Source organism: Vigna unguiculata, chromosome 9, assembly GCF_004118075.2.
Source record: "Vigna unguiculata cultivar IT97K-499-35 chromosome 9, ASM411807v1, whole genome shotgun sequence".
Taxonomy (NCBI): domain Eukaryota; kingdom Viridiplantae; phylum Streptophyta; class Magnoliopsida; order Fabales; family Fabaceae; genus Vigna; species Vigna unguiculata.
Genome location: NC_040287.1, coordinates 5152897 through 5177511, shown reverse-complemented (window position 1 = coordinate 5177511; position 24615 = coordinate 5152897). Strand labels below are relative to the sequence as shown.

Below are 24615 nucleotides of genomic sequence, written 5' to 3'. Positions count from 1 at the left end.
GATTATAAATAGATAATAATACAGATTTATTTCATATCAGCATTTGGAAAAGGTAAATTTTCTTATTAAAAAAATTTTATTCTGTGACTTTATTTTAAGAAAAAAAAATACATAATATAATTTGACGATTATTTTTAATTTATTTATGTATGATTCTCGATGACTATTTTATAAGATGTGATGAAATTCGAAAAATGTACTTTGAATTTCATTTATATAAACATCAAAGTTAATAATAATAATTTTTAATTATTTGAATATAACATCATGGTCAACTTTAACTTTAATTTCATCTATAATAGTTTTAAATTTATTATTATGGGATTCAATATCAATAAGACAATTCCATTTATGGTTTATTTGATCTCTTATAGAGATTATTATATCATTAATTTTTGAAAATATTTACTTAATATATTTTTTTATTTAAATTCATTTTTAGAAAATATTTATATTTTTTTAAAAAAAATATCTTTCAATTTTGGAACTTAGTTATTATTTTAGAATTAAGAAATAAATATTGAGATATTATAAATACTTTATATTTTATATTATATTACATTTTGTTATATTTATATATATAATATATGAATAAAGTAAAATAACAAGTTTCTTCTTATAATATTTTATATTATAATTATATGATTCCCAATATTTCCTAACATCTTAATTAAATTTACATGAAACTCCTCAACTCAATATTCTCACATCTAATTTTTATTATGTAATATAAAAAAAATTATCTTTTTTATTTTCTTTTATCCTTAATTTTTTTTTATTAAACAATTATCATTATCTTTCAACGGTTTAACTAGTTTAATATTTTATTTTTATAATTTTCTAACTAATCTTTTTAACTTTATCAACTTTATTTCATTAACATTTTCAAATTTAAAATGTTTTTGATTGTTATGAAATTTTATTTATGTGTGCTTATATAATGTTTATATAATTATTTTACTTTTATTTCTAATTTAAAATTTATAAGATTATCATTTATTTTTAATATTTAACTTTGAATAATTATTTTTATATTGAATATTTTATATAATATATAATATACTTTTTTGTTGTAATTTTTTTTTCATAAAAGTTCGTTGATTAATATTGAAATAGTAAAAAAATTACATTAGTAAGAAATAAATATATCATTTACATAATAGAGATGAGATGAAAAACAAATTTTATAATCGTGGAATATAAGAATTATTCACGTCGAGGATGGAACGAGATCATGAAACTCGTGGGGTGCGTCCCATTATTATCCTTCATTCATAGAATATTGAAAATTTTGGGATTGAAAATTTTGAAGTTAAAGTAGTAAATTATTTTATTTAAGTAGTTGAATAATATATGAAAATATTAATATAGATATTATTGTTATCTTAATTATATAAATTTACAGTGTAATTTTGTTTAAATTTTTAAATTAAATAAGTATTGTCAATTGAAAAGAGTAAAAAATGACGTAGAAAGTTTCAGAATTTAATAAAATTAAAATAAAAAAATAATATCTGCAGAAGACATAAATATATTAAAGTCCAAAAATATTATATTAATAATATAACATGGAAATTAAATAAAGTCACTATACAAGGTTTTTTTTTTTTTTGTTTCAAACAAAAGAAGATCTATAGTGAAGAAACTAATTACGTTTGCTATTTTAGAAATGAAAAAAAAAGGTCTTGATTTTTTAAATAGAAAATACAACATTTATACCGTGAATTCATTGGAAGATGATTAATTTGCACACATTTCAATTATATTTAGAATTTAAATTTTATATATTATCAACCATGAATCATATACACTTGAAACTCAATCAAATAATTAATTAAAATGATTGTTGTTATAAATTTTAAAATAAAATCATTGTAGAAATTAACAAATCTTTAATTTTTAATCCTAAATTGGTTTTAGTTTAAAGTTGTTCATACTTATGAATAACAATTTTACTTATTGATAATAAATCACTATTTAACATATTGGAAATACAAACTTAATTAATAAATATTTGAAATAAATCAAGAATATAATAAATACTTTATTAAAACCTTGAAAGTTAGTTCATTTTTTTATAGTCATTTTGGAATAACATATTAGATTAGGTAGTTTAATATTAACTTATACATTTCCACTTCGATTAACGTACCAATCGAGTAAAACACCAACATGTTGGTACAAGTTAACTTGTCAATCCATTTTTTAAATTTTTCTTAGACGTTTAGGTTTAGAATTTTCACTAACTACTTATTTAAGATTTTATTTTTCTTATAATACCTCTATATATATATATATATATATATATATATATATATATATGAAATCTTAAGGTAAGTCTAAATTTCACATAAAGTAAAAATGAGAAAATTCAGCACTATATAAGAATGGAGATTCTTAAATTTATCAATTCATCGTTTTAAGAATAGTATCAATAACTTATATGTAAATTGAACTCATGTGTCATTGATGTTATATCTCTCCGGTTATCTATATAAATTCTATTTTACTTTATGAGTTAAATTTATCTCATTTGAATTAAAAACTATATTTAAAGTAATTTTAACTAAGTTATTCATATATTTGAAGTCTTGTAAATTTATTTTTTAGCGTAACTTAATTAACTTTTTTTTTTCTCGCCGTCACTTTGAAGACAAGTTGATAGAAATATATGTGTAAACATTGTTTATGATTTCACGAAAATCTCATCAATAAACTTTACTTTGTAATATGTTATAATAATAATAAACTGCAACAAGTCACTAAATTTTTCATTAGTGAAGACGATTATACTTGATGAAATTTACCCTGGGAACGTCGTTTTATGTCTAGAAGTTGCTTGTGAAATTTATTAATGAATAAACTTATTATTTTAAATATAAATTTCATAAATTTTAAACATAATTAATAAATCCAAATCGTTGATCAATAAGTTAATTCATTAATTACACTTTTATGTGTACGCATTCTCAATTGACAATATTTGTATTGTAGAAGATTTGATGATTGTTAAGAGGGTTAAATATGTTTTTGTTCCTCAGAAATTTGGAATTGGTTCCTTTTCAAAAAATTTTGATCAATTTAGTCATTCATCTTTAGAAATGTGTGGATTTAGTCTTTTTACTCATATTTTGTTAAGTTTATGTAACATTTTAACGACATTTCATGATAGTATTTGAATTATTTACATTTGATTCATTTTTGCTTAAATGCTAACTCAAATATTATTATAAAACATCTTTGAAATTTCAAATAACCTTAACAAAATTTGATTAAAATGATCAAATTCATGCATTTTAAAAAATGAAAGACTAAATTGATCAAAAATTTTGGTGAAGGACTAATTTTAAATTTCACTAAAATTTGAGGAATTAAAAATATATTTAACCCTTGTTAAAATGGCCCTAGGAGCATGGTTTTGTAGCATTAGCATTTTTTTTATGTTTAGTTTCCTTTATATATGTATGTATCTGGGCTTCCTCTCATCCATGTACATTATGGATTTTGGTGCAAAGAAAATGGTGAAGGAGTATGGTTGGTGGAGAGTTCCAATCACAATTCTATTCACACTCAACATTCTTTGGTTAAAAACAATAAATAGGTTGAAAAAGAAAATAGAATAAAGATAAAATGCTGAGATAGTTTGATTTAGCACAAGTACATCAGATATCATATTATGAGTATTTTTTTTAATTAAACTAAACAATATTAGCGGTTTAAACCTATAAAAAATAACTTATTTCATATTTGAAATAAAATTTAAATCAACCAAAGAATAGCATGTGGGGGGTACCAATAGCTTTCTCTAATATTTTTTCTGCTTTTCTAAAACAAATAAAACATGAGAAGAGTCATCAAGCACCGTATGTCGGATCGTGGGCCCTTGTTTCTGAATAGTTGGCCCAACAACAAAAGGCCTAATATGTTCAAATTTCAAAACTTACATCTCCTACCCGCGTCTTCTTTCCCAACGATCAAATTAACAAGTTTGGGTGAATACAGATGATTGAGTAGAGTTTAGTCCATTCGTATTCCTTCATATTTTGTTATTGTTCGAATCAGAAAATGCCGAAGCGTGGTAGACCGAAGAAATCTGCGAAAGCACGCGAATCAATACCAGACTCTCAAATTCGGATGCAACCACCTCAATTCATGGACCTCGAAATGCAAGGTTCACGTTCACATTTCAATCTTTGTTTTCCTTTTTCTTTTGTGTTTTGAGTTTAATTGAACTTCTGTGCAGCGATGGAGAGAGAAATTGGAGCGATTAGGGAGCGTCGCGAGACGGATATCGAGCACTGCCTCACGGAACTCCGATTGTTGCGCTCGCGTTTCAGCAGCGAGGAGCTTCGGAAGCTTGTGTTGCAGGTTTTTGAAGAAACCCTGCCTAATCTCTCTATTGTGTACGACGAACGCAACAAGAATATAGATGTGAAATGGAGAGAGAACGAGGGTTGTAACGATGGAATGGATGTCCGCGCTTCTTTGCTCCAAAGTTTGTCCATCGAATCCATCCGTCGCTTCCCTGGCTTTGACTATTCTGCCAGTGCAGGTACTCTCGAATTCCGGAAATGTTCCACACTTTCGCATTAGTTCTGAAATTGAGAAAATTAGAGTCTTGTTCTGCGTTTCCTTAGTTTAAAGGGTTTCAACAAATTTATCCACAGATACTTGTAGAAGAGATTCTATATTGTGCATTGTTGAGATTCTATGTTGGACTCAATATCAGAAATCAAATTCTTCTTTCTTTCTCTGAGTCTTCATCTTTTATTGTCATCTTTAGATTATGAAGAAATTCATTTAACTTTTTTCTCAATCTTTTCTGGTACAAGCACTTATGAAGAAACTTATTCAAACACAACGTTTCATGCTCTTTGGAATCAAAATGTGTTTCATCCTATCCATGCCTATACATGGTTGCAAAACCTTACATATTTTTATTTTTATAATTGACAATTGACAATTGACAGTAGTTACTTCTTTGGTGGCAGGGAGAATGAGCTTTATCGGTGCTGGTAACCTTCAATTTAAGGACATTGTATGTTTGTTCTCCTTTTACTTTCTTTATTAGCTATTGTCATACACCTTTGCAGCGCGATTCTGAAACTATTACACTTAAGATGAATGTGGTGTTATTAATTCAAAAACATAAATCCTGACATAAAAAGAACATCTCCTCAATGTTTTCCTTGTTACCAATGCCCTTATTACTCTTCAGTTGTAGAGTATGTGCTAATAAACAGGGTTTAACTCCAAAATCGGTGCAACAACATTATTCATGTTCATCCATCTTATGTATAAGTGCTTCGAAGAATTCTTCAATTTAAATGGATATTGTTTGGTCCTGTTTAGATCTAAATTTCTATTATTAATACAGGCTTTGGACGAGCCATCTGACACTCACACTCTAGCAGTACAGGAAGGTCTTCAGACTCCCGGGGTTGGTATCTTCTTTCTTGCTACTTTATTATGTGTATATATTTGTTTGTTTTATTATGAACTCTGGTTTGTTTGGCTAAGTAAGAAATAAGGATATCCATGTTCTCCTAAGTTTTAACAGCTGAATGAACCGGATCTAGATTCATTTGAGTTAGTTTTTCTATGCATTGACACGGTCAACAACTCTTGAGTGCTGGATGAAGATTGGAATAATTAGAACATTTATTTGAGATCTGAATTGTCTGATTTTCATCCAACTATTATAGTGATTTTGTGATGTTTAGAAAAAAGCCAACTGCACCAAATTAATTCTAAAATTAATTTGGCACTGTAAGCATTTTGCAGATGACTAGTCAGAGGTTGTCTGTTGGGATGACACCCAAAACACTTAGACTGCCCAGACCTGGCGAGATGCTTTTCTCTGTTCATGGATCACCTGTAGGTGTTTTCAAGGAAATGGAAGCCATAAATGGTAAGACAAATGGTTGAATTGAAAATTGAAACTGTTTTTCTGTATAATTTCCATATGTCTGTTGTTTTCGATATTGTATGAAAACTGGTGGTACCCAACCTATTGCCCCCTTGTTAAGTATGCATGTGTATTCTTTTAACAAATCCTTGCCTGGTATCTATTCTGATGTGCAGAGTCGGAGGAAGGTTGAATGCCTTTTAATAAATCTATTGTCCTCCGAGAACAAGCTCTAGAAGTCTTTACGTGCACTGAACAATTCAATATCATGGTAGATGAGGGTTACTTGAAAATTATGGCCTTCTATTTTTTTCTCAGTCCGCATTGCATACTTCGAGTTTTGCCAACGACAGCCTATTTAGATGCTGGGTCTATGCCAGAAGTGACGTGAATTTTTTCTGCAAAAAATTCAGTTCAGTATTTGTGAAAAATCGCGCAATGGAGTTGGAATTCAGTTTTCCGGAAACTAAATTCTTACATGTTCCGGGAATCATGCTATCTGTGTAAATATAAGTAATAGAATGCTGCCTATGGAATAAAAAAAATAAAAAACAAATTGTGCTGCTGCAGAAAAAATTTCAAAGAGACGCATATAGTTAGTTTTCTGACCACTGGTATGTTGTATATTTTTTTTTTTTTTCTAAATTGTAAAAGCTTGTGCAGAAAAAATTTATAATCAAGCAATAACATTTATTCTCGAAATGTAATTGTTTGACTATAGTTTCTTGTCTATTTTAGTTACATTGACTTGGGTAAAATTTAAATTTTAGAGACAAACCATTCGAATGGCTCAATTGACACCACAAGAAGGAATTAAACCATTCGAATGCTATACTTAAATATAAAAAATACAATTTAGTTTTAAAATTATGTTTTTTATATTTATATTTAGTATTTATGGAAGGATACATGTATATGAATAAAATTCATTTTGAAATATTTAGAAGTATATTAAATAAAATTATATTAAGATTATTTATATTTTTAATTAAACATAATATGGTAAAAAATTAAGTATATTGAAATAGTAGTTTGAATTTGAGTATTTATTTTTGTTACTGCAAATTTTATGTTTACATGTATTGACTTTTGTATGCTGATAACTCATAATTAACAATATATGAGGAAGATTTTATTTTTTGTGTTAACGGTTACTATTCTTATTTTATCCTTTGTAATTTAATTATTTATTAATTTTTTGAAATATTAATAATTATATTGATATGTATTTTCTATAAAACAGTCACGGCAATTTCTTTTTAATTTATCAGTAATTATTTTATTTTTTAACCAAAAAGTAAATAACTCATAATTATGAGTTTTTAATTTAATAATGAACAATATACTTTATCTTTTATTTGTAATCAAATTACAATATTATAGATAAATAAAAAAAGTGCATACAACTAATACTTTTATAATGAATATTTAATTTTAATTATGTGATATTATCAAAGTTTTAAATTAGTTAATACGACGTAAATTAAACATTCTGCATGCACCGATGTAATCGGAGACGCTTATTTTTTATGATTATTTATAAAGGTGCTTATTAACAATTATGCTTATATTTCAACAAGTAATTAAACTAAAATGTTATAAATGATTTTATATTAAACCATTTTCATGTATAAAATGTTAATATTTAATATTAAAATGATCAAATTAATGTTTGACTATCAAAATTGTATATATCAATACTCATTGTAACAAATTAGACTATTAAATTCAATTATATCGGATAACTACTATTAGAATTGAAAATTTTATCAACCATCAGAAAATTTGTATGTCTCAATTTACATAGATTTGAAAGTCGTGCATTGGACAACTTTTCGTTTTAGACGATGAGTTTGTTTAAATTATACATTTTTTAGTAATTTAAAAAATATGTGCACATAAATAAAGTTTCTTTAAGACATATATGAGTCTAGTAATGATAATAACAAAGATCCTAATTACTCTAAAGGTTGAAATTATTCTTCTCAATCAAGTTTTAATCCTAAAACAAATACACATTCTATCTTCCAAAAATCATATACAAATAACAAACAAAAATCAATGAAGCTAAATCTTACAACATTTTATTGTAAACCTCGTGTTAGAAAGAGCCCACAAACTATAATAAAACATTGAGTAGAACATTAATTGACATTCTATTATGGCTAAAATCTTATTCTCTAATTCTTATAAAAAGTTTAATTATATGTCTAATTTTTTATATGGTTAAATTTAATCCTTTAGTTTCAAAATTTATATAATTAGATCATTTTTATTAGATTGATATTAATTTTTTGTTAAAATTTATACATCACACCATTCTATTTAAAAAATTTAAATATTCAAATTGATTTTTTTTTAAGTGGGGTGGTTTAATATATAAATTCTAACAGACATCTATTGTCAAACTAATTAGATTCCTAATTTTTTATTTGATTCAATTTGTTAGATTTTGGTTACAATATATACATTAAATCACTTTACTTACAAATTTAAATATTTAAATTGATTTTATTTATTAAATGGAATGATTTGATATATAAATTATAACATAAATATATTGTTAATTTAACGGAAAAAATTAAATCACTTTTTTAAAACTAGTACTAAATTAAATCAAATAAAAATTATGAATCTAATTGAATTTTTTTTCATCTTTATATCCATCACGTGAGAACATGGCAATGATCACACTTCTTTTTATCATTTTAAATATTAATTAAATAATTTTTTATAACACAGTAAATAAAACAGTATATTATTAAATATTAAATGTAAAAATATGTGTTACTTTTTTCCTATATTAAATATAACAATAGAAAAAACTATAATTATATAGATATTAAATAACAAAAAGTCTATGTGAATTCTCATGAACCTTCGTTATTTGTTATATCAATTTTAAATTGAATCACATGATCTCTAATATCAATTTAATTCCCATAATTCTTTCTCTTTGATCCTAATATACAAAAATTGTACAAAAAAAAAACGATAATAAATTAAGAAATGTAAACTTACATTATAATTAGGTTTAAACTCTTAAAATGTCTTCATTTTGTTCTAAAATCTTAATTAGATCTTCAGATTTTAAGTTGTACCACTTGGTAAGGGCGATCTTGGTTAGGACAGAAGAGAATCATGATTCCCTCAAACTTTTTTTATTTTCTTTTTTATATGTATTTTAATATTATATTTATATATTATTATATGAAATTTAAAATTATATTTATATTTATATATTATCTATACCAATTTTGGATTCAACTGCTTAGGTTTATTTTATATTAGGTAATTTTGACATTTAATGATAGTTTTTTATGGTTATCTTATAATATGATAGTGAATGACATTAATAGATATTTTTTAGTTAAAAAAAACTAATTTATTTATAAAAAATCTCATTCAGCACTCTTGAATTTTTTGTCTAAGTTCCATCAGTATCAATTGGATATTCATTTGTGAAAATGTATTCCAATTTGGCATTTTCCGTTAGTGTATCAGGGATGACGTTAGCTCTGTGTCCCAGCTCCTATTTTTTTATTATTATTTTTTAATTCTTTTATTTTTATTTTTAAAAACATTTGCATGACATGAGACACATAGTTAACGCGGTTAGTGCATTACAAACAAAAAAAGACCTAATTACAACAACTTTTCCAAAATAGGAACATACTTAAGGCAAAAAAAAGAAGGTGACCTACTTGAATTTTTTCTACAAAAATAAAGACCAATATAATAATTTAACCTATAATTTATTAATGATAGTTTTTAACCAACTTTAGATATGTATTTTCTTGTAAGGAGACCACCTACATTACAAGCAACAAAATTATTAAATAGTTACGATAAGGGAAAACTCAATTATTTTCATTAAATTAATTTCCAGTAAAATATTAAATTACTACATTTCATTAATAAGAAATAAAAAATAAAAGTAATTAAACAAGTAAGAAATGAAACAAAACAAAATAAAGCACAATTTTTCTACAAAATATAATATAACAAGGAGAAAAAAGCAAAAAAAAAAGAAAATCTATTCTAAACTTAAAAATATTAAATTATCATTAATTCAGTCTCTCTCGAACCAATTTATTCCTTAAAGTAATAAATTTATGCAAGTATGTTCATATATATTTTATGAGTCAATTTAATAATTATTATAGTTTTAATCCTAAAAACAATAAGAATTCTAATAAGGGTTAAATTAAAATTAATAATCTTTTGATTTCATATTTTTTACACCGAGATCTGGAATAATTAATTCCATTAATTAAAATAACAATTAAATTTATATAACATATATTTTATAAAGACAAAAATATCTTTTAAAATTTATAATTAATATTTTTGTTACATAAATAAATACTTTAAAATTTTTAAGGTCTCTACTAAAAAGTTAGAAAAAATATTTTAATTACTTGTTTTGTAAAATTTTTAGATGTTTAACACTATTTTTTTTGTTAATTTAAACTTTTTCACATTTAATTATATTTTAATTTTTAGCAACATCAAAATGAAATTATTTTATTATTTAATTATTTTTTAGGTTTAATTACACGGAAGGTCTCCATTTTCGTTATAAAATTTCAATTAGGTCATCAACTTCTAAATTATCTTAATTGGATCCTATTTTTTGAAAATTTGTTCTACTTTAGTCTTTCGATTAGGGCATCAGTGACAACGTTCACAGTGTGTCACGTGTTAGTTCATGATTTTTTTAATTTTCAAAAATTTTTTTAAAAAATTTTTTTCTTAAAGAAACAACTTACATGTTTCAAAATAGGGTTTTGCCACATGTCAGCTTGTAGTTTTTTTTTTTTAAAAAAACTATCACGTGTCAAATTATAATTTTGCCGGTGTAAATTATTTATGTGAAAAATCTCGATTTAGTCCCTGTATTTGTTATTTTGTCTCAATTTAGTCCTAATTTTTTTTTAAACTGAATTAATTTCATCTTTCTCAAAATGAAAAGAAATTTAACTTTTATATAAGTATTATAATTTTTTTTATTATAATAGATATTTATAAAATTGAGACTAAATTTAATTTTTATATAAATATTTACAAAATTTATAAAGTTGTTTTATAAATATTTGCATTAAACTTTATTCAAAAAATTTGTTTTAATAATATCTAAAACAACTTTATAAATTCAAATGTAAAATTTTAAAATACTTTTATATAAGTTTTAAAATTCAAATGTTTGTAATTGTTATAAAATTGTTGGAAAATTTTACATTTGAATTTATAAAGTTGTCTAGAAATTATTAAACAAAATTTTAAATGAAGTTTAACGTAAAATTTAAATTTGACACGTGACAACTTCTTTTGTTAAAAATTTAAAAAAATTAAAAAATTAAAAAATTAGAAAAAAAACTACAAGCTAACACGTGGCAAGACTCTATTTTGACATGTGTCAACTATTTTTTAAAGAAAAAAAAGTAAAAAAATAAAAAATAAAAAAGATTTAAAAAAATAAAAATAAAAGAAATCACACTACAAGAAAATGCTTCATTAATAACCAATTTTAGTGACCAAAAGTTGTTAGTTACTATAATGACTAATTTAGATACAAGTTACAAAGTAAAAAAATTATTGGTTACTAAAATAGTTACTATTAAGAATAAAAAACTATAATTGGTCACTAAATTGGTTTTAAAATTAACTACCATAATTTTGGCTACCAAAGAAAATTGGTCACTAAAAATTAGCTACCTAAGTTTTGGCTACCAAAATAACTTAGTTACTAAATTGGTCTCTAATTAATTAGTGACAAATTTAGTGACCAATTATAATTTTTTATTTATATTAGTGTCTATTTAGTAACCAATAAATTTTAAGTTTGTAAATTGATATCTAAATTGGTCACTATAGTGACTAACAACTTTTAGTCACTAAAATTGGTTACTAATAAGATATTTTCTTGTAGTGTCACGAGCTGACACGTGACACACAGTTAATATCGTCAATGATGCTCTAACAGAAATGACCAAATTGGAACAAATTTGTAAAAAATAAGACTCAATTGAGATAATTTAGAAGTTGATGACCTAATTGATAATTTGTAACGAAAACGGTGACCTTCATGTGATTAAACCTATTTTTAATTTGTATTGATGTGCATTAAATTAAATATTAAACACAAATGTAGTTATTAAATAGGATAGTAAATACAAATGTAGTTATTTTATTATTTAATTAATTTTTAACTTTGTATTGATGTGCATTAAATAAGATATTAAACACAACATTAATGGATATTTTTGTCTTCTAATAAATAAAGTAAAACTACATTAATAATTATCTTGTCAAAATTCGTCTAATATTATAATTAATTGTGAATTTTTGTAAAATTTAATGCATATTAATTACTTTTAATTAGTGTCTTTAATTAGGATGAAAAAAAAAATGTTAAAATCATACTTGAGATAGAAAGCAAGGAAGAAAAAAAAAAGGTGGTGTACTTAGAAAGCAATGTAACGTACGTCTTCCCTTAATGAGTATTATAAATGATACACTTATCTCAGCCAACTCTTTTCTCACCTACTCACCAACTTCAACTTAACAAATCCTCATCTCAATGGTGAGTCCTCTCTAATTTTCCACTCAATTTCGTTCTCTTTTTCTTTCTTCAGTCACAAATCACAAATGTTGTTCAATTTGAGTTTTCTTTTCCTATTTTGTTGCTTTACTATTGTTATCACTATTATTTTGGATCACCAACTTTTTGTGTTTCGCCTAGACGAAGATCCCTAGTGTTCCGTTTCTTGGGTTAGAAGTTATCTATGAGGTACTACTGTAGATTAAACTCAATCGAGAATGACTAACACATCCTTTATTCAAATTATAGACACTCTCCAATATCACTTTCTGATTCACTTCTCCTTCACCACAAAAAGCTTTCTTGGAAGGATTTTGGCTCGTTGCAAACCATGATATCATGGTGCAACTCTTATAACTTTTTATTTAAAAATAATTTTAACAAAATCTGACAGAAGTGAGCTTTAAGTCTAACTCAATCCCACAAAATTAGTTTGTAAAATGAGAATTGTACTCATTTATATATCGTGAATTGATCTTATCTCTAGTCGATGGAAGACTTCCAACAAAATCAGAAAATACGCTTGCACACCCTTACCTACACATAAGCTCCGTCACTGATGAAAAGAATTGACATCTTTCCATGAACATGTGCAGGAACGTATTAGGCGGCTTCTTGAAGTAGTAGCCTGGAGAGGCGAGCAGCATGAGAGTGACGCGGAGGTTGGAGAAGGTGCAGCGGTGAGTGGGGATGAAGTGGAAGCAATGCAGCAGCAGAAAGATGAGGAAAGAATAGACGAAGGTGGGAAAAGGCGCATGATGATGAAAGGAGCGAAACTGGTAGGTAGAGCATTGGAGGATGTGGAAAGGTGTAACCGTAAGAAAGTTGGTGGAAGACCAAGTTTTTTCGACTGCAACATATGCCTGAGCACAGCAGAAGATCCTGTGTTGACTTGCTGTGGTCACATCTTTTGCTGGCCCTGCTTTTATCACTTGCCATGTTCCTATGCAAATGCAAAGGAGTGCCCTGCTTGTGGCGGAGAGGTCATTGAAACAAACATTATTCCAATTTATGGTAATGCTAATGCTAATGCTGATTCCACTGCCACTCACAGTGATGATCCTGATCTACCTTCTTCCATACTTCCTCCTCGACCTCCTGCACCCAGAATTAGCCGTTTTACTTATCATTACTTTTAGCTACCAACACATGGATCTTTCATCTCATACTCTAAAACATCTCACATTACTCACTTTTCTTGATGTTCTGTACTGGAGCTGTGTTATTCGGATAATGATAGTATAACAACTAAATTTGGAAAGTCACTTAAAAAATGATAACTCAGATTATAAGAGAAAGTTGTTATAGTATAATTTTCCGTGTTATTTATACATTACATCGTTATATCTTGAAACTTATATGTGGATTGACAGGTCTCTAAATAGAAAACATTTATAATGTCAAAAATTATACTATATATGATTCCCATTTTTTTCTGACGTGGTTTATTATTGGTCCTTGATTCTTTAAAAACAAAATAATAATACATTAATCAATGATCCACACTAAGCTATGTCAGAAGAATAAGAGTAAAAAAAAAAAAAGAATTATAGTATCATTGTCTTTATAATATTCTTATTTCTTTCTATCTCAACTATATTATATGTCTCACATTATTTTCTTTTATATATATATATATATGTTTGAATTTATTTTTAGTTTATGAAATTTTGAATGAATGCGATTTGAATTTCCAAATTTTTAAGAAAATATTTTGTTCTCTCAAATTTAAAAAGATACAATATCTTTTTGTCTCTTTTTATTTGAATTTAGAGCTTAAGAAGGAAAAAGTATTAAAAAGAATATCAGACTACAATATTCTGAGACCAAAACTAAATTTATTATAGATTCAAGGGAATAAAAGCTTAACTAGTTTTTGTTTATCTCCATTTTGTTTGTAATTTTTTTTATCAATACACTTTACGTTATATATAAATATCAGGACAAAGATGCCCCATAGAAACTAGAGAAAATCAGTTTGACCCATTTTTCCCATTCTTAAAGAAAAAGTGCTTATTTTGTTGGGTACTTTATTGAAACTTAGATGCATGCATACGAGAGGAACTTGTTTTATGATTACACGATACATTTACTTCCACGTCTTAGTCTAAAGAAATTGGTTTAATTAATCTTTTGTCACTCTTTTTTCTAAAAATATTATGTTAGTTTTTCAATTTTTTCACTGAAATTTTAAAAAGTTAATACAATTTAATTATTTTTGTTAATTTTTTTAAAATGGATAAAAAAATCATTAAAATTAACATTAAATTATATTAATTACCACAACAAAGTAGATTATTCGTAATAACAACTAATTTATTTTTAAAAATTTAACAAAAATATCTAATTGTATTAATTTTTTAAAAATCAAGATCAAAATCAAGAGTAAAAAAATCCGAAGAACCAACTTACCATTTTTTGATAAAAAAGAAATTAAATCAAATAATTTTATCATTAAAAGGTTATGAAAAAAAACAATAGAGAGGGGTTCTCTCAAGGAGAAATTGGTAAATGTGAGGAATGCTAATACTCGCCCCTAAATTACTTAAACAACCCTTGAGCCAACTAGGAATTAATTGGGAACTAAAAAAAAAGGTGATGAATGTATTAAATCCATTGAATCTCCTTGAAAAGCTTGACGATGAAGCAGAACCTCCCATTAGGGAAGTCTAAAAAACATTCCAAAAAGAGAAGTATAAGCTTTGAATTCCATTCCCTCTTGGGCTTTGAACTATTCTATGGCATCAAAAGTTGCTCCATCAATTCCAAAGTCCCGATCTCACACCAAACGTGTATGCTTGTGTTCTCCCACCACACACCCTGGTTCCTTCAGATGCAGCCTGCACAAGAGAAAGCCCCTAAGAACTTCTCTTCCCAGAAACTCTTCCAAAATTTCTCATCTTCTGCACTCATCTTTGCCTCCAAAACCTCATTCTTTCAAGGCCTTTCTCCAACAACTTGTTAAGCCTTCAATCCGTGTTTTTCATCGGAGGAAGACTTTCCATCCAAAGCCTACTCGGTTTCATTGATGAATGCTAACAATCATGCACTTCAACTTTCTTCATCTGCTTCTACGTGTAAATAATTAACTTAACCTCTTCTTCTTTTTTCTTCTTCTTTTCTTTCTGAGGTTAAAAACATTATGTGAGGAGATATATGTATACGCATGCATTGGTATAAGATGTGTTTTCTTCAATAAAACTCATAATTAGGTACAATACAAGATGTGTTTTCTGTTACTAATTTTGGGTCATATATATATATATATATATATATATATATATATGATACAAAATTAAATGTCTTACAGTCATTATTTATGTAAGCCAAATAATAAAATGATCTAATTAAATTAAAGTTTTGGCTAAAGACATACATCATGAAAATAAAAACTGTGTAGAAATCATAAGGTAATTTCTAGTTTGATGAGGGGTCAAATTAGAAATATTAAGTCTTAAAATAATTAACCTAATTAGGTTATTTAAAGTCATGGTTCCCTTCTGAGAGCACACAGATAAAACGTAAATTTTCTATTCCTGTTTCTTTCTCTCTATCCCCATCAGGAGAAGAAAAAACCATAAGAAAATACAGAAGGAAGATGGAAAGATCAACAGTGCTCTAATAAGATCATCATAATGTCTACTTCTGGTAGGCTTCCACATTTAATTTACAGCATGTTTATAGGTATGGAGTAATGTCTATGATTGATTGTTAAAATTAATATTAGGATCATAATTATAATTATGATAATCTATCATTTTCTTCCATTTTTACAATTCTGCAAATCTTAGTTAGCAATAGTCTTTAGCAGTTAATTCAATCTTATAAAATTAATTTAATAAAATAATATATATATATATATATATATTATAATTTGATTGATATTATATCTCTAATAATATATACTTAACTAGAATGAAAGATCTTTTCTTCTCCATAACATTTCCGAGTCCAGAAAAGTTTTGTTATCCTAAGATATTCAGGGTTATGAATTAAGTGCGTGTTTGGATAAAATGTTTAGATTAAACATAACTCAGGTTTTTTTTTTCCAATCCAGCAATAATATAAAACTTATTGGATATACCGAAATACAAACTATTTATTTTCTTGAGGGTAGGTTTCAATAAATAATACAATATATTGAAATCCAATGGCAAGATGTTGATTGAGTATTATGTAAGTATATTTGATAAATAAAAAAATGGTAAGGAATGATTTATCAGAATGCCACTATGTATGAGCACTTTGATTCTTTGGTCACCTGTCTCTTTTTCCTTGACACAACAAAGTCGTCTAAAACCCTAAAATTGAAATATTCTAACAACCTAAAACCTAGTCATCATGTGACAAGAATCTTTCGTTTTCTCCCTGTCATCAAAACTCTTCCAATTTTGCTGTTCAATTATTCAACTATTGTTGCTTCGCTGGTTTAATCTGTTTCACATTATTAAACTTTTACCCTAATGAATCAATTAGCCTATACACAAGAATATTTTATTAAGAGAAGAAAAAAAAAACAAAGGGAAACAACAGCAATCACAGATGGCATTTTGAAAATGGTTAATGTTGGTAACGTCACGTTGAGGATATTAGGATCTCAACTACTAATTAATATTTAATTGGACACGTCAATTAATAATATTAGTAAAAAATAATTTACTTTCCGTAAAAACAAAGTGGAGGTCAATTTTATAGTGACACAAACTCTATATAATATCAATGTAGAAGCTCCTTCACGTTTATTCCTTTTCAATCACATAGAATATATAGAAAAATGTATAATTTTCATGTAAGATAGGATTAGATGCAGGCCAATAATGTATACAAAATTTAGATAAGATCCAAGATACTGTTACACTTATCATAATATCTGTTTTGTACTATCTTAATTCACATGCCAACTTGCACACAAATTTAATATAGTTTAAACAACTAATGGTTTTGTTCATTGTGGAACAAAATAACAAGTTTTTCTGTTTAGTACGCATACTATGTTAAGTATCTGTTTCATTTTAAGAGATTAATATATTCAGTGCCGTGTTAATTAAACTACTTAATTAGAGAAATTTATTAAGACCTATATTTCAATTTATAAAATGAATCATTAATGATTACCACATTACTTGTAACAAATATTGTTCAAATACAATATCTAATGTGAAAACTTTCTATATATGAGCTCATGATATTTGAATGATTATATGTAAGAGCATTTATCTCACACTTTTAAAAAGGAAAATACATATTATTTATGACATTTTATGTTGTACCTTGTTTCTTGTTTTACATTGAGCACAAGAACAAAAGAAAACTCAACCATTCATTGGACATAAGCTTATAGACTCAAGTTAAATCAAGTCATTTTATACCATGAGATTGAAGAAATACAATATTCCATAATAGCAATAAAGATATCTCGAACAGATTTATTTACAACCGTCAAAATATGAACACTATATAAAATTCATGATGCAAAGATACATTAAGTACTAATATAAATTTAGTCTTAGATATCTTTTATATAATTGTGTTATACTAAATAGTTACATATATATATATATATATATATATATATATATATATATATATATATATATATATATATATATATATATATATATATATATATATAGGCGTAAAAGCTCTATCATACAATTTTTCCAAAATTTTAACTTTGTAGAACATGATTTAATAAGCTTTATTCTTTTGTTGAGAGATGATAAAAGGAAAAACAAAATTAAGGGGAAAGAATAATACCAACGAGTAGTATAAGGTTAATAAAGAAAAAATAATACATTAAATTAAATATTTATTATTTTGCAAAGAAAAATTTTAAGGAAATTAAAAATATTAAACAAGAACATAATGTATCAGAAACTAAATTATTATATTAATAATGTCTTTAAGCATCCTCTATAATGTTCTATTTTATAATAATAATAGTAATATAGTAAAGAAAAGTAGATCATTAAGTGATGGACTAAACTTTTTAAACTGCAGAATATGAATTATGAAAGCATTTATATGCAATGAAGCAATTTTAAATTGGAGATTAAGTTAAATATTAGTTGAAGGAATCGCAACCCACAGAAATAATCAATGACTTGCACATGATGACTTGGATTGTTGTGGGTAAAGAAACATAAACCGACACTTGTTTCATTTTTAAATGATACCTTCAACTCTGTGAGGGAGAAAGATGACACTTATTACAGACAATTGTCTTGTGTGTGTGTGTGTGTTTTTTGTTTTTTGTTTTTGGTTAAATTGACATAAAAAAATAAGTTGCCAGATTAAATTTTTATCTTTTTAACTATGATATATAAATTATATATTATTCATCATAGAAAATAATAACTAGTAGTAAAATACCTTACAGGAAACACTAAAACATTAAAAGAAATCACTATAATGATAATTTTGATTTTGACATAGCTATGTCAAAATCTACTCTTAAAAGTCTACATTATTAAAGATGTTGCATAAACCAAACAAAACCTTCCTCTAAATATAGATGTCACAATGTAATAAAGAAATTGATAGTATAATAACATTATTAAACTACTGAGGGAGACCTTAAACTTTACTTCAAAACCAAAGTTTTATGATTACTAAGTGCATTTTTCTTGTAATATATTTTATTGTGTATCACTTTGTTTGAGAATCTAACATCCCATTCATATATATTACATGTTTGATTTGTGCAATATTTAAAGTGGGTGCACATTCTGTTACTCTGTATGTAGATAGCTTAATAATTAATAATGAGTAATTAATGAAAGCTTCGATTATTAGTGGCCATTAGTGTTGTCTGACATTCATTCAGGTGCAGATGGGAGATGTATATAAAATAAGTGTCCAACCTTTAATTTAATGAGCATTTTGCGACAACATTGGAGCAAAGTTCTTTGTAAAAAGGGAACCATATCCCAATCATCATAGCACAAAGAATTAATCATGTGCGTGTGTAAGGTATATATAAGGTGATGGATTTGGTTTTGATTGATTTGGTTCAAAGGCTCTATAAATAATTGGTGATTTTAGTTTGGTATAAGTGGATGCAAAGAACCTAATCACAATAATTGATTAGTGATCACCACCCTCTTACGCAACAAAAACTTGGCTCAACAAGCTTTTTGAATCCTTTCAATCTGCTTAAATCAACACATTTAATCAGAAACCATTTGTTTATGGTTGGTGTGTGATACACAGATTAAAGTATTTAGGGATAAACTTGTTTCAGAAAGATTTTTGATAGGGAAAGGACGAACCTTATAGAAGTGCTTTTGGCCCCTCTCCCTTGTTTTTATTTTTTTTTCTTCTCACTTTATTTCGACCAGCAACTTACAAAATGTTTTCAATTTGAATAAATATATTAGGAACAAGAAATCTTCAATCTAGAACACTATCGTCTTTATCTCTAACAATTATTCTATTAACAAAAAAGAAATAAGATAAAAAAAGGTGAAAATCCTAAAATTAGAGAAAAACCACGGCCACAAGATAATAATATTATATGAAAATTTGTACAATACATAGATTATCCTCTCATGTCCTTTGACCCCAAGTATACTCACACTCTCCAAAGCAAAACCTGAACCTCACAACCTATGATGCATCGACACTTCAATTTAGGTCACGTATTCGTGTTCGATACTTTATTGATACTTAACAATTAAGTATCTAATTTATAAAATTGTAGTAGATTACAAGAAAATCTTTGAATAATGACCAATTTTAGTGAAAAAATATAATTAGTCACTATAGTGATCAATTTATGTATAAACTAAACATTATTGTAACTAAAATAGTTCAGAAAATTATAATTGGTCTCTAAATTAATAACTAAAATAGTTTCTATTATAAATTAGTTTATAAATTAGTTTATAAATTGGTTACTAACATTAACTACCAAGGTTTTGACTACTAAAATAATTGGTCTCTATTTAGAAAATTGGTCTCTAACATATCTTTTGTTACTATAATTGGTCATTATTTAAAAGATTTTTTGTAGTGGTATTTTTATGATGACAAAAATTTATATTTTTGTGTTGAAGACTTTAGTACATATGACTTTAATTTGGATTCACACAATAACAGTTATATATTTCTTATATTTTTAAGAATTATTAACACTTTTCAATATTCATATATTACATAACTATCGTGTATCATATCATATTACTTCCAAAATAAACGTATCGACGTATCAGATACGTGTCATATTCGATACATGCATCGTATTCATGCATTATAGCTCACAACACTCTACTACAAGATACTACAAAAGTATAAGAAAATTCAAATACATGCTTAAAATATGTTAACTGGGACAAGAAACATCATGGACTTAAAGTCCATTATATCACTACTACCTAATCCCTATGTTATCCTAGACGATGCGAAATTTTTCAAAATGTATTATTTTTAATAAGTCCAACAAAATCAAATATTTGTTTGGTCATATAGAAAATGTCTACAAATGGAAATACTAACGAAACAATTTAATTATGAAAAGTTTGATTTTTTTAAGCAAATGTGCATGTAAAAGTTAATAATGTAAAAGTCAATCTTCATAAATTTTCAATTAATATTGAAATGAGTCTCTGACGTTAACACCTAGATCAAATCATTAACAAAAATATACGGAAAATATGATATAACATAAATTTGTGAAAAAATATATAAATAATTAAAGAAAAAGTGTATATCATTCTTTTTATTTAAATATTATAATATTTTTCCAAATCAATGGTTTGTCACATTTTCTTTTGCTAATTTTAGACAGAATTGTGGGTGAGTGAGTTCTTTATGTTAATTGAATTAAGACATCTAATGTGTTTGGATTGAAGTTAAAAAAATAAGTTTCTTTGAAAGAAACGAAAAAATCTCGTTGAAAAAAAAACATTATAATGTTATTTTGAAATCAACCAGCATTTTGTACTAAATGAAAAAGTAAAAGAAAAATGTCAAACATTTTGTGTGAACGTGAGAAGATGTTTAGGTTCTGAAATGTGAAAACAAACACACACACTTAAACCTAAAATAAGAAGTGATGCTAAAGTGTAAGTAAATTAAATATTCTCCAAAAAAAATATTTACTAAATTTAATTAGATAGTTTTCAAGAACAATAATGATTCTTCTTGTTGTTGATATAGAGTGTTGACAAGATGGAAAAGAAAAAAAAAAATCGTTTAACTATCTCGAGATTTTGTTAAATCACTTATGTTATAAAAAATATGAAAGTTTTATGATTTTATAAGACACCATGCGTGACTGGAATGTTCATGAATGTAAAGTAGCATAACTCAAGCCCATATGCATGAACAGCCCTCATGAAACTCTGTTACATATTAATACTATAGCTTAAAAATTCACTTAGAACACGTTTTAAAACTTGCAACATTTAATACAACTTCATTTCATATGTGCATCACCATATATACTAAACTAATTCAATACGTCTTTTGTTTTATCAGGAAAACTAACTTTATTAAAGCCTCTAGCCACCTAAAAAATACCTTTTTTTTTAAATTTCTAATAGATTTTTTCTTAAAGTCTAATAAAAGAAATTGATTTCCATTCTTTAATCAATGCCCAGACCAATTGAAAAAAACTACTTTAAACACTGTCTTTCTAGAAATAAACATCTTTAAATTTGTATGGCGGCTCATGCTAACTTCATTCTCTCTTTCCTCTTTCTCTCTTTATATATACTATTTTCTTTTTTCTACTATTTTTCAATATTTGTTGTCCAATATATCTAAATAAAATTTGGAGAAACTACAAGTTAATGTGGGGGTAAATTGTTGGAAACTAAGAGATGTCCAACCTAGGTTGATTTGTAGGAAATATATAGTGAGAGAAAGAAAAAATATGGTGTAAAGTGTTGATATGTTTATGTAGATGGATATATTGAGGAGTTATGGAGATTAATAAATGGTGGATATGAAACATGAGTAAAGAGAATTGGATAAGAATGTGCATGAGTGGGTGGGGATGAAACTTTGGCAGGTTGTGAAGAATGGAGGAAAAACTTGGCCACTAAATTCTAAAGGATAAATCAATTTTCAGAACACAAAAGTGCATGAGTTAGGTGGGAGATGGAGAATCAATATCACTTACCAACGTGCTTAATTTAACGTATTTTAACTTTTCTTTTCTTTTTCAATTTTAATTTAGGTTAAAATATCTTTTTGATCCCAATTTTCGTCAAGTTTTGTCAAATAAATCTTAATTTTGGTTTTATATTCAAATAGATCCCAATTTTCGTCAATTTTGTTCAATTGGGTCCTTTTTTGCTAACACCGTTTAAATCATTAACGGTCATGAATAGTGACTGTCACGTGTCACTTCGTGGTTTTTTTAAATTTTTTAAATAGTATTAGTAAAAAAGGATCCAATTAAACAAAATTGACGAAAATTTGGACCTATTTGAATACAAAACCAAAATTAAGACTTATTTGACAAAACTTGACGAAAATAAATTGAGAAAAAAAAATTTAACCTTTAATTTATATATAAGTTAAAATTAACTTATGAAGAAGTTTATTTTGTTTTATTTTTTATTTTTTCTTTTATATAAATTATTTCTGGAAAAAAAAAAAACATTTGAATCATTCTACAAGGTGATTCGAGCCTAAATGTACATTCTGTCTCAATGAAACTCCGTGACTAATTCTATTCTTTTCTTTTATATATAGATAAATATATAATACTGGTTTTAAGTCTAGATGCAGGGTATATATATAATAGAAGTAGTAAAATGTTGTGATGATAAAAAGAATCTGTGGATAGTAATGAAGGTTGAGATTGAGAACACAGTCAGAATTGCATGGAAGCTACGTGTCTGTTCTTGTTTTGTAGTTATTTTTCTCGAATTGAGAATCTTTCAATGGAAGAAATGGTGGTTACTGTGTATAATTGGAAGGACACTTTCGGTCTGAAAAGAAGGTGCCTGACCTGGCTTCATGTGTGAGTCACTTTCTTCACTGGTCCCATTCAGCAACTCACCAATTTAGGTAGTTATTTTCCTCTGCTCATGCAACCAATTCATTACTAATTCAAAAAATCAAGAGTTTGTCGAATTGTTAGTATTTTGTTGTTAATGGAGTTGAATTAACAATATTTCTCACTTTTTTCTTTTAAACCTTTCGATCTAACCCTAAATGTTAGTAAAGGAAGTTGAATCCTAGGAATCCAATTATTTTTAGGACTGAACACTTATATTTATTGTTTTAAACCATAAAGGAAATATGTTATAGAAGAGGATGTGGATTGCTAAAGAGTATGTTGTGGAAACATAGGAATAAGATTGTTTTTCAAAATATTGTACTATACCACGAAGAAATATTCAGTATAGTCTAAGTGAGAGTATGGACATGGTTGAAACATAAAAATATAAATATAAATTTCTCATTCTATGATTGGTGTCTTGGTCCCATACTTTGTTTAAGAGTCATAGGATATGAACCCTTTGAACTAGGGAGAATAATAGGATAGTTGTAGATAATCTCTCATCTATATAACCTAGTGTTGGGAATATCTAAAAAAATAACAGATAATTAAGCAGAAGCAAAACCGAAATCAAATCTTCCCTAAATAACTAAATAAATAATATGAAAAATAATAAAATACATAAAACAGAGAAGGGAAGAACTAATAAACACCAAAACTTTTAACGTGGGAAAATCTCGATATGGAGGAAAAACTCACGGGACCTAGTCCAATAAAATCTTCCACTAGTAAAATGGGTACACCACAAGTTCTCTTAGAAATTTCAAGGATCAACAGAGTATTATTTTCTTCACCAACAAGGTGAACAATAAACTCAGTGAGTACTCTAAATAAATAATAGAGGGAACCTCAATATATGAGAAAGGAATAAAACATTTTCTCTAAGGTAACTTTTTTGCACAGACTTGCATATGATAAATTGGTTGTTCTTTTCTTCTTTTTCACTCTCTTTGATGACTTATGACTTCTCTCTTTTCTCACTAGAGGCACTCACAACTTCTGTATCTCTGTTTCTCACTCTATTTTCTCTATTTTTTCTCATCACACACCTGTTGCAAGGATTACATATTTAAATTGCATGATGGA

At 26.3% G+C, this 24615-nt stretch overlaps 2 protein-coding genes across 3 annotated transcripts; both read left to right on the top strand.

The window, feature by feature from the left end:
- The first annotated feature begins 3968 nt into the window (after positions 1-3968).
- LOC114164556 lies at positions 3969-6167 on the top strand. Of its 2 annotated transcripts, XM_028049271.1 has the most exons (6): positions 3969-4171; positions 4244-4552; positions 4992-5038; positions 5378-5440; positions 5785-5911; positions 6085-6167. In XM_028049271.1, exons 1-6 carry the CDS (start codon positions 4066-4068, stop codon positions 6099-6101), a joined length of 669 nt encoding a protein of 222 aa, XP_027905072.1. In that variant the 5' UTR covers positions 3969-4065; the 3' UTR covers positions 6102-6167. The 2 variants fall into 2 exon arrangements, with proteins under 2 accessions (XP_027905072.1, XP_027905073.1); XM_028049272.1 differs by lacking the exon at positions 6085-6167 and having other exon boundaries at positions 5775-5877.
- A 6239-nt stretch (positions 6168-12406) lies between these two features.
- LOC114195918 lies at positions 12407-13839 on the top strand. Its single transcript, XM_028086365.1, has 2 exons — positions 12407-12494; positions 13109-13839. The coding sequence occupies exons 1-2, from the start codon at positions 12492-12494 to the stop codon at positions 13649-13651; spliced, it is 546 nt and encodes a 181-aa protein (XP_027942166.1). The 5' UTR covers positions 12407-12491; the 3' UTR covers positions 13652-13839.
- Positions 13840-24615: the final 10776 nt, after the last annotated feature.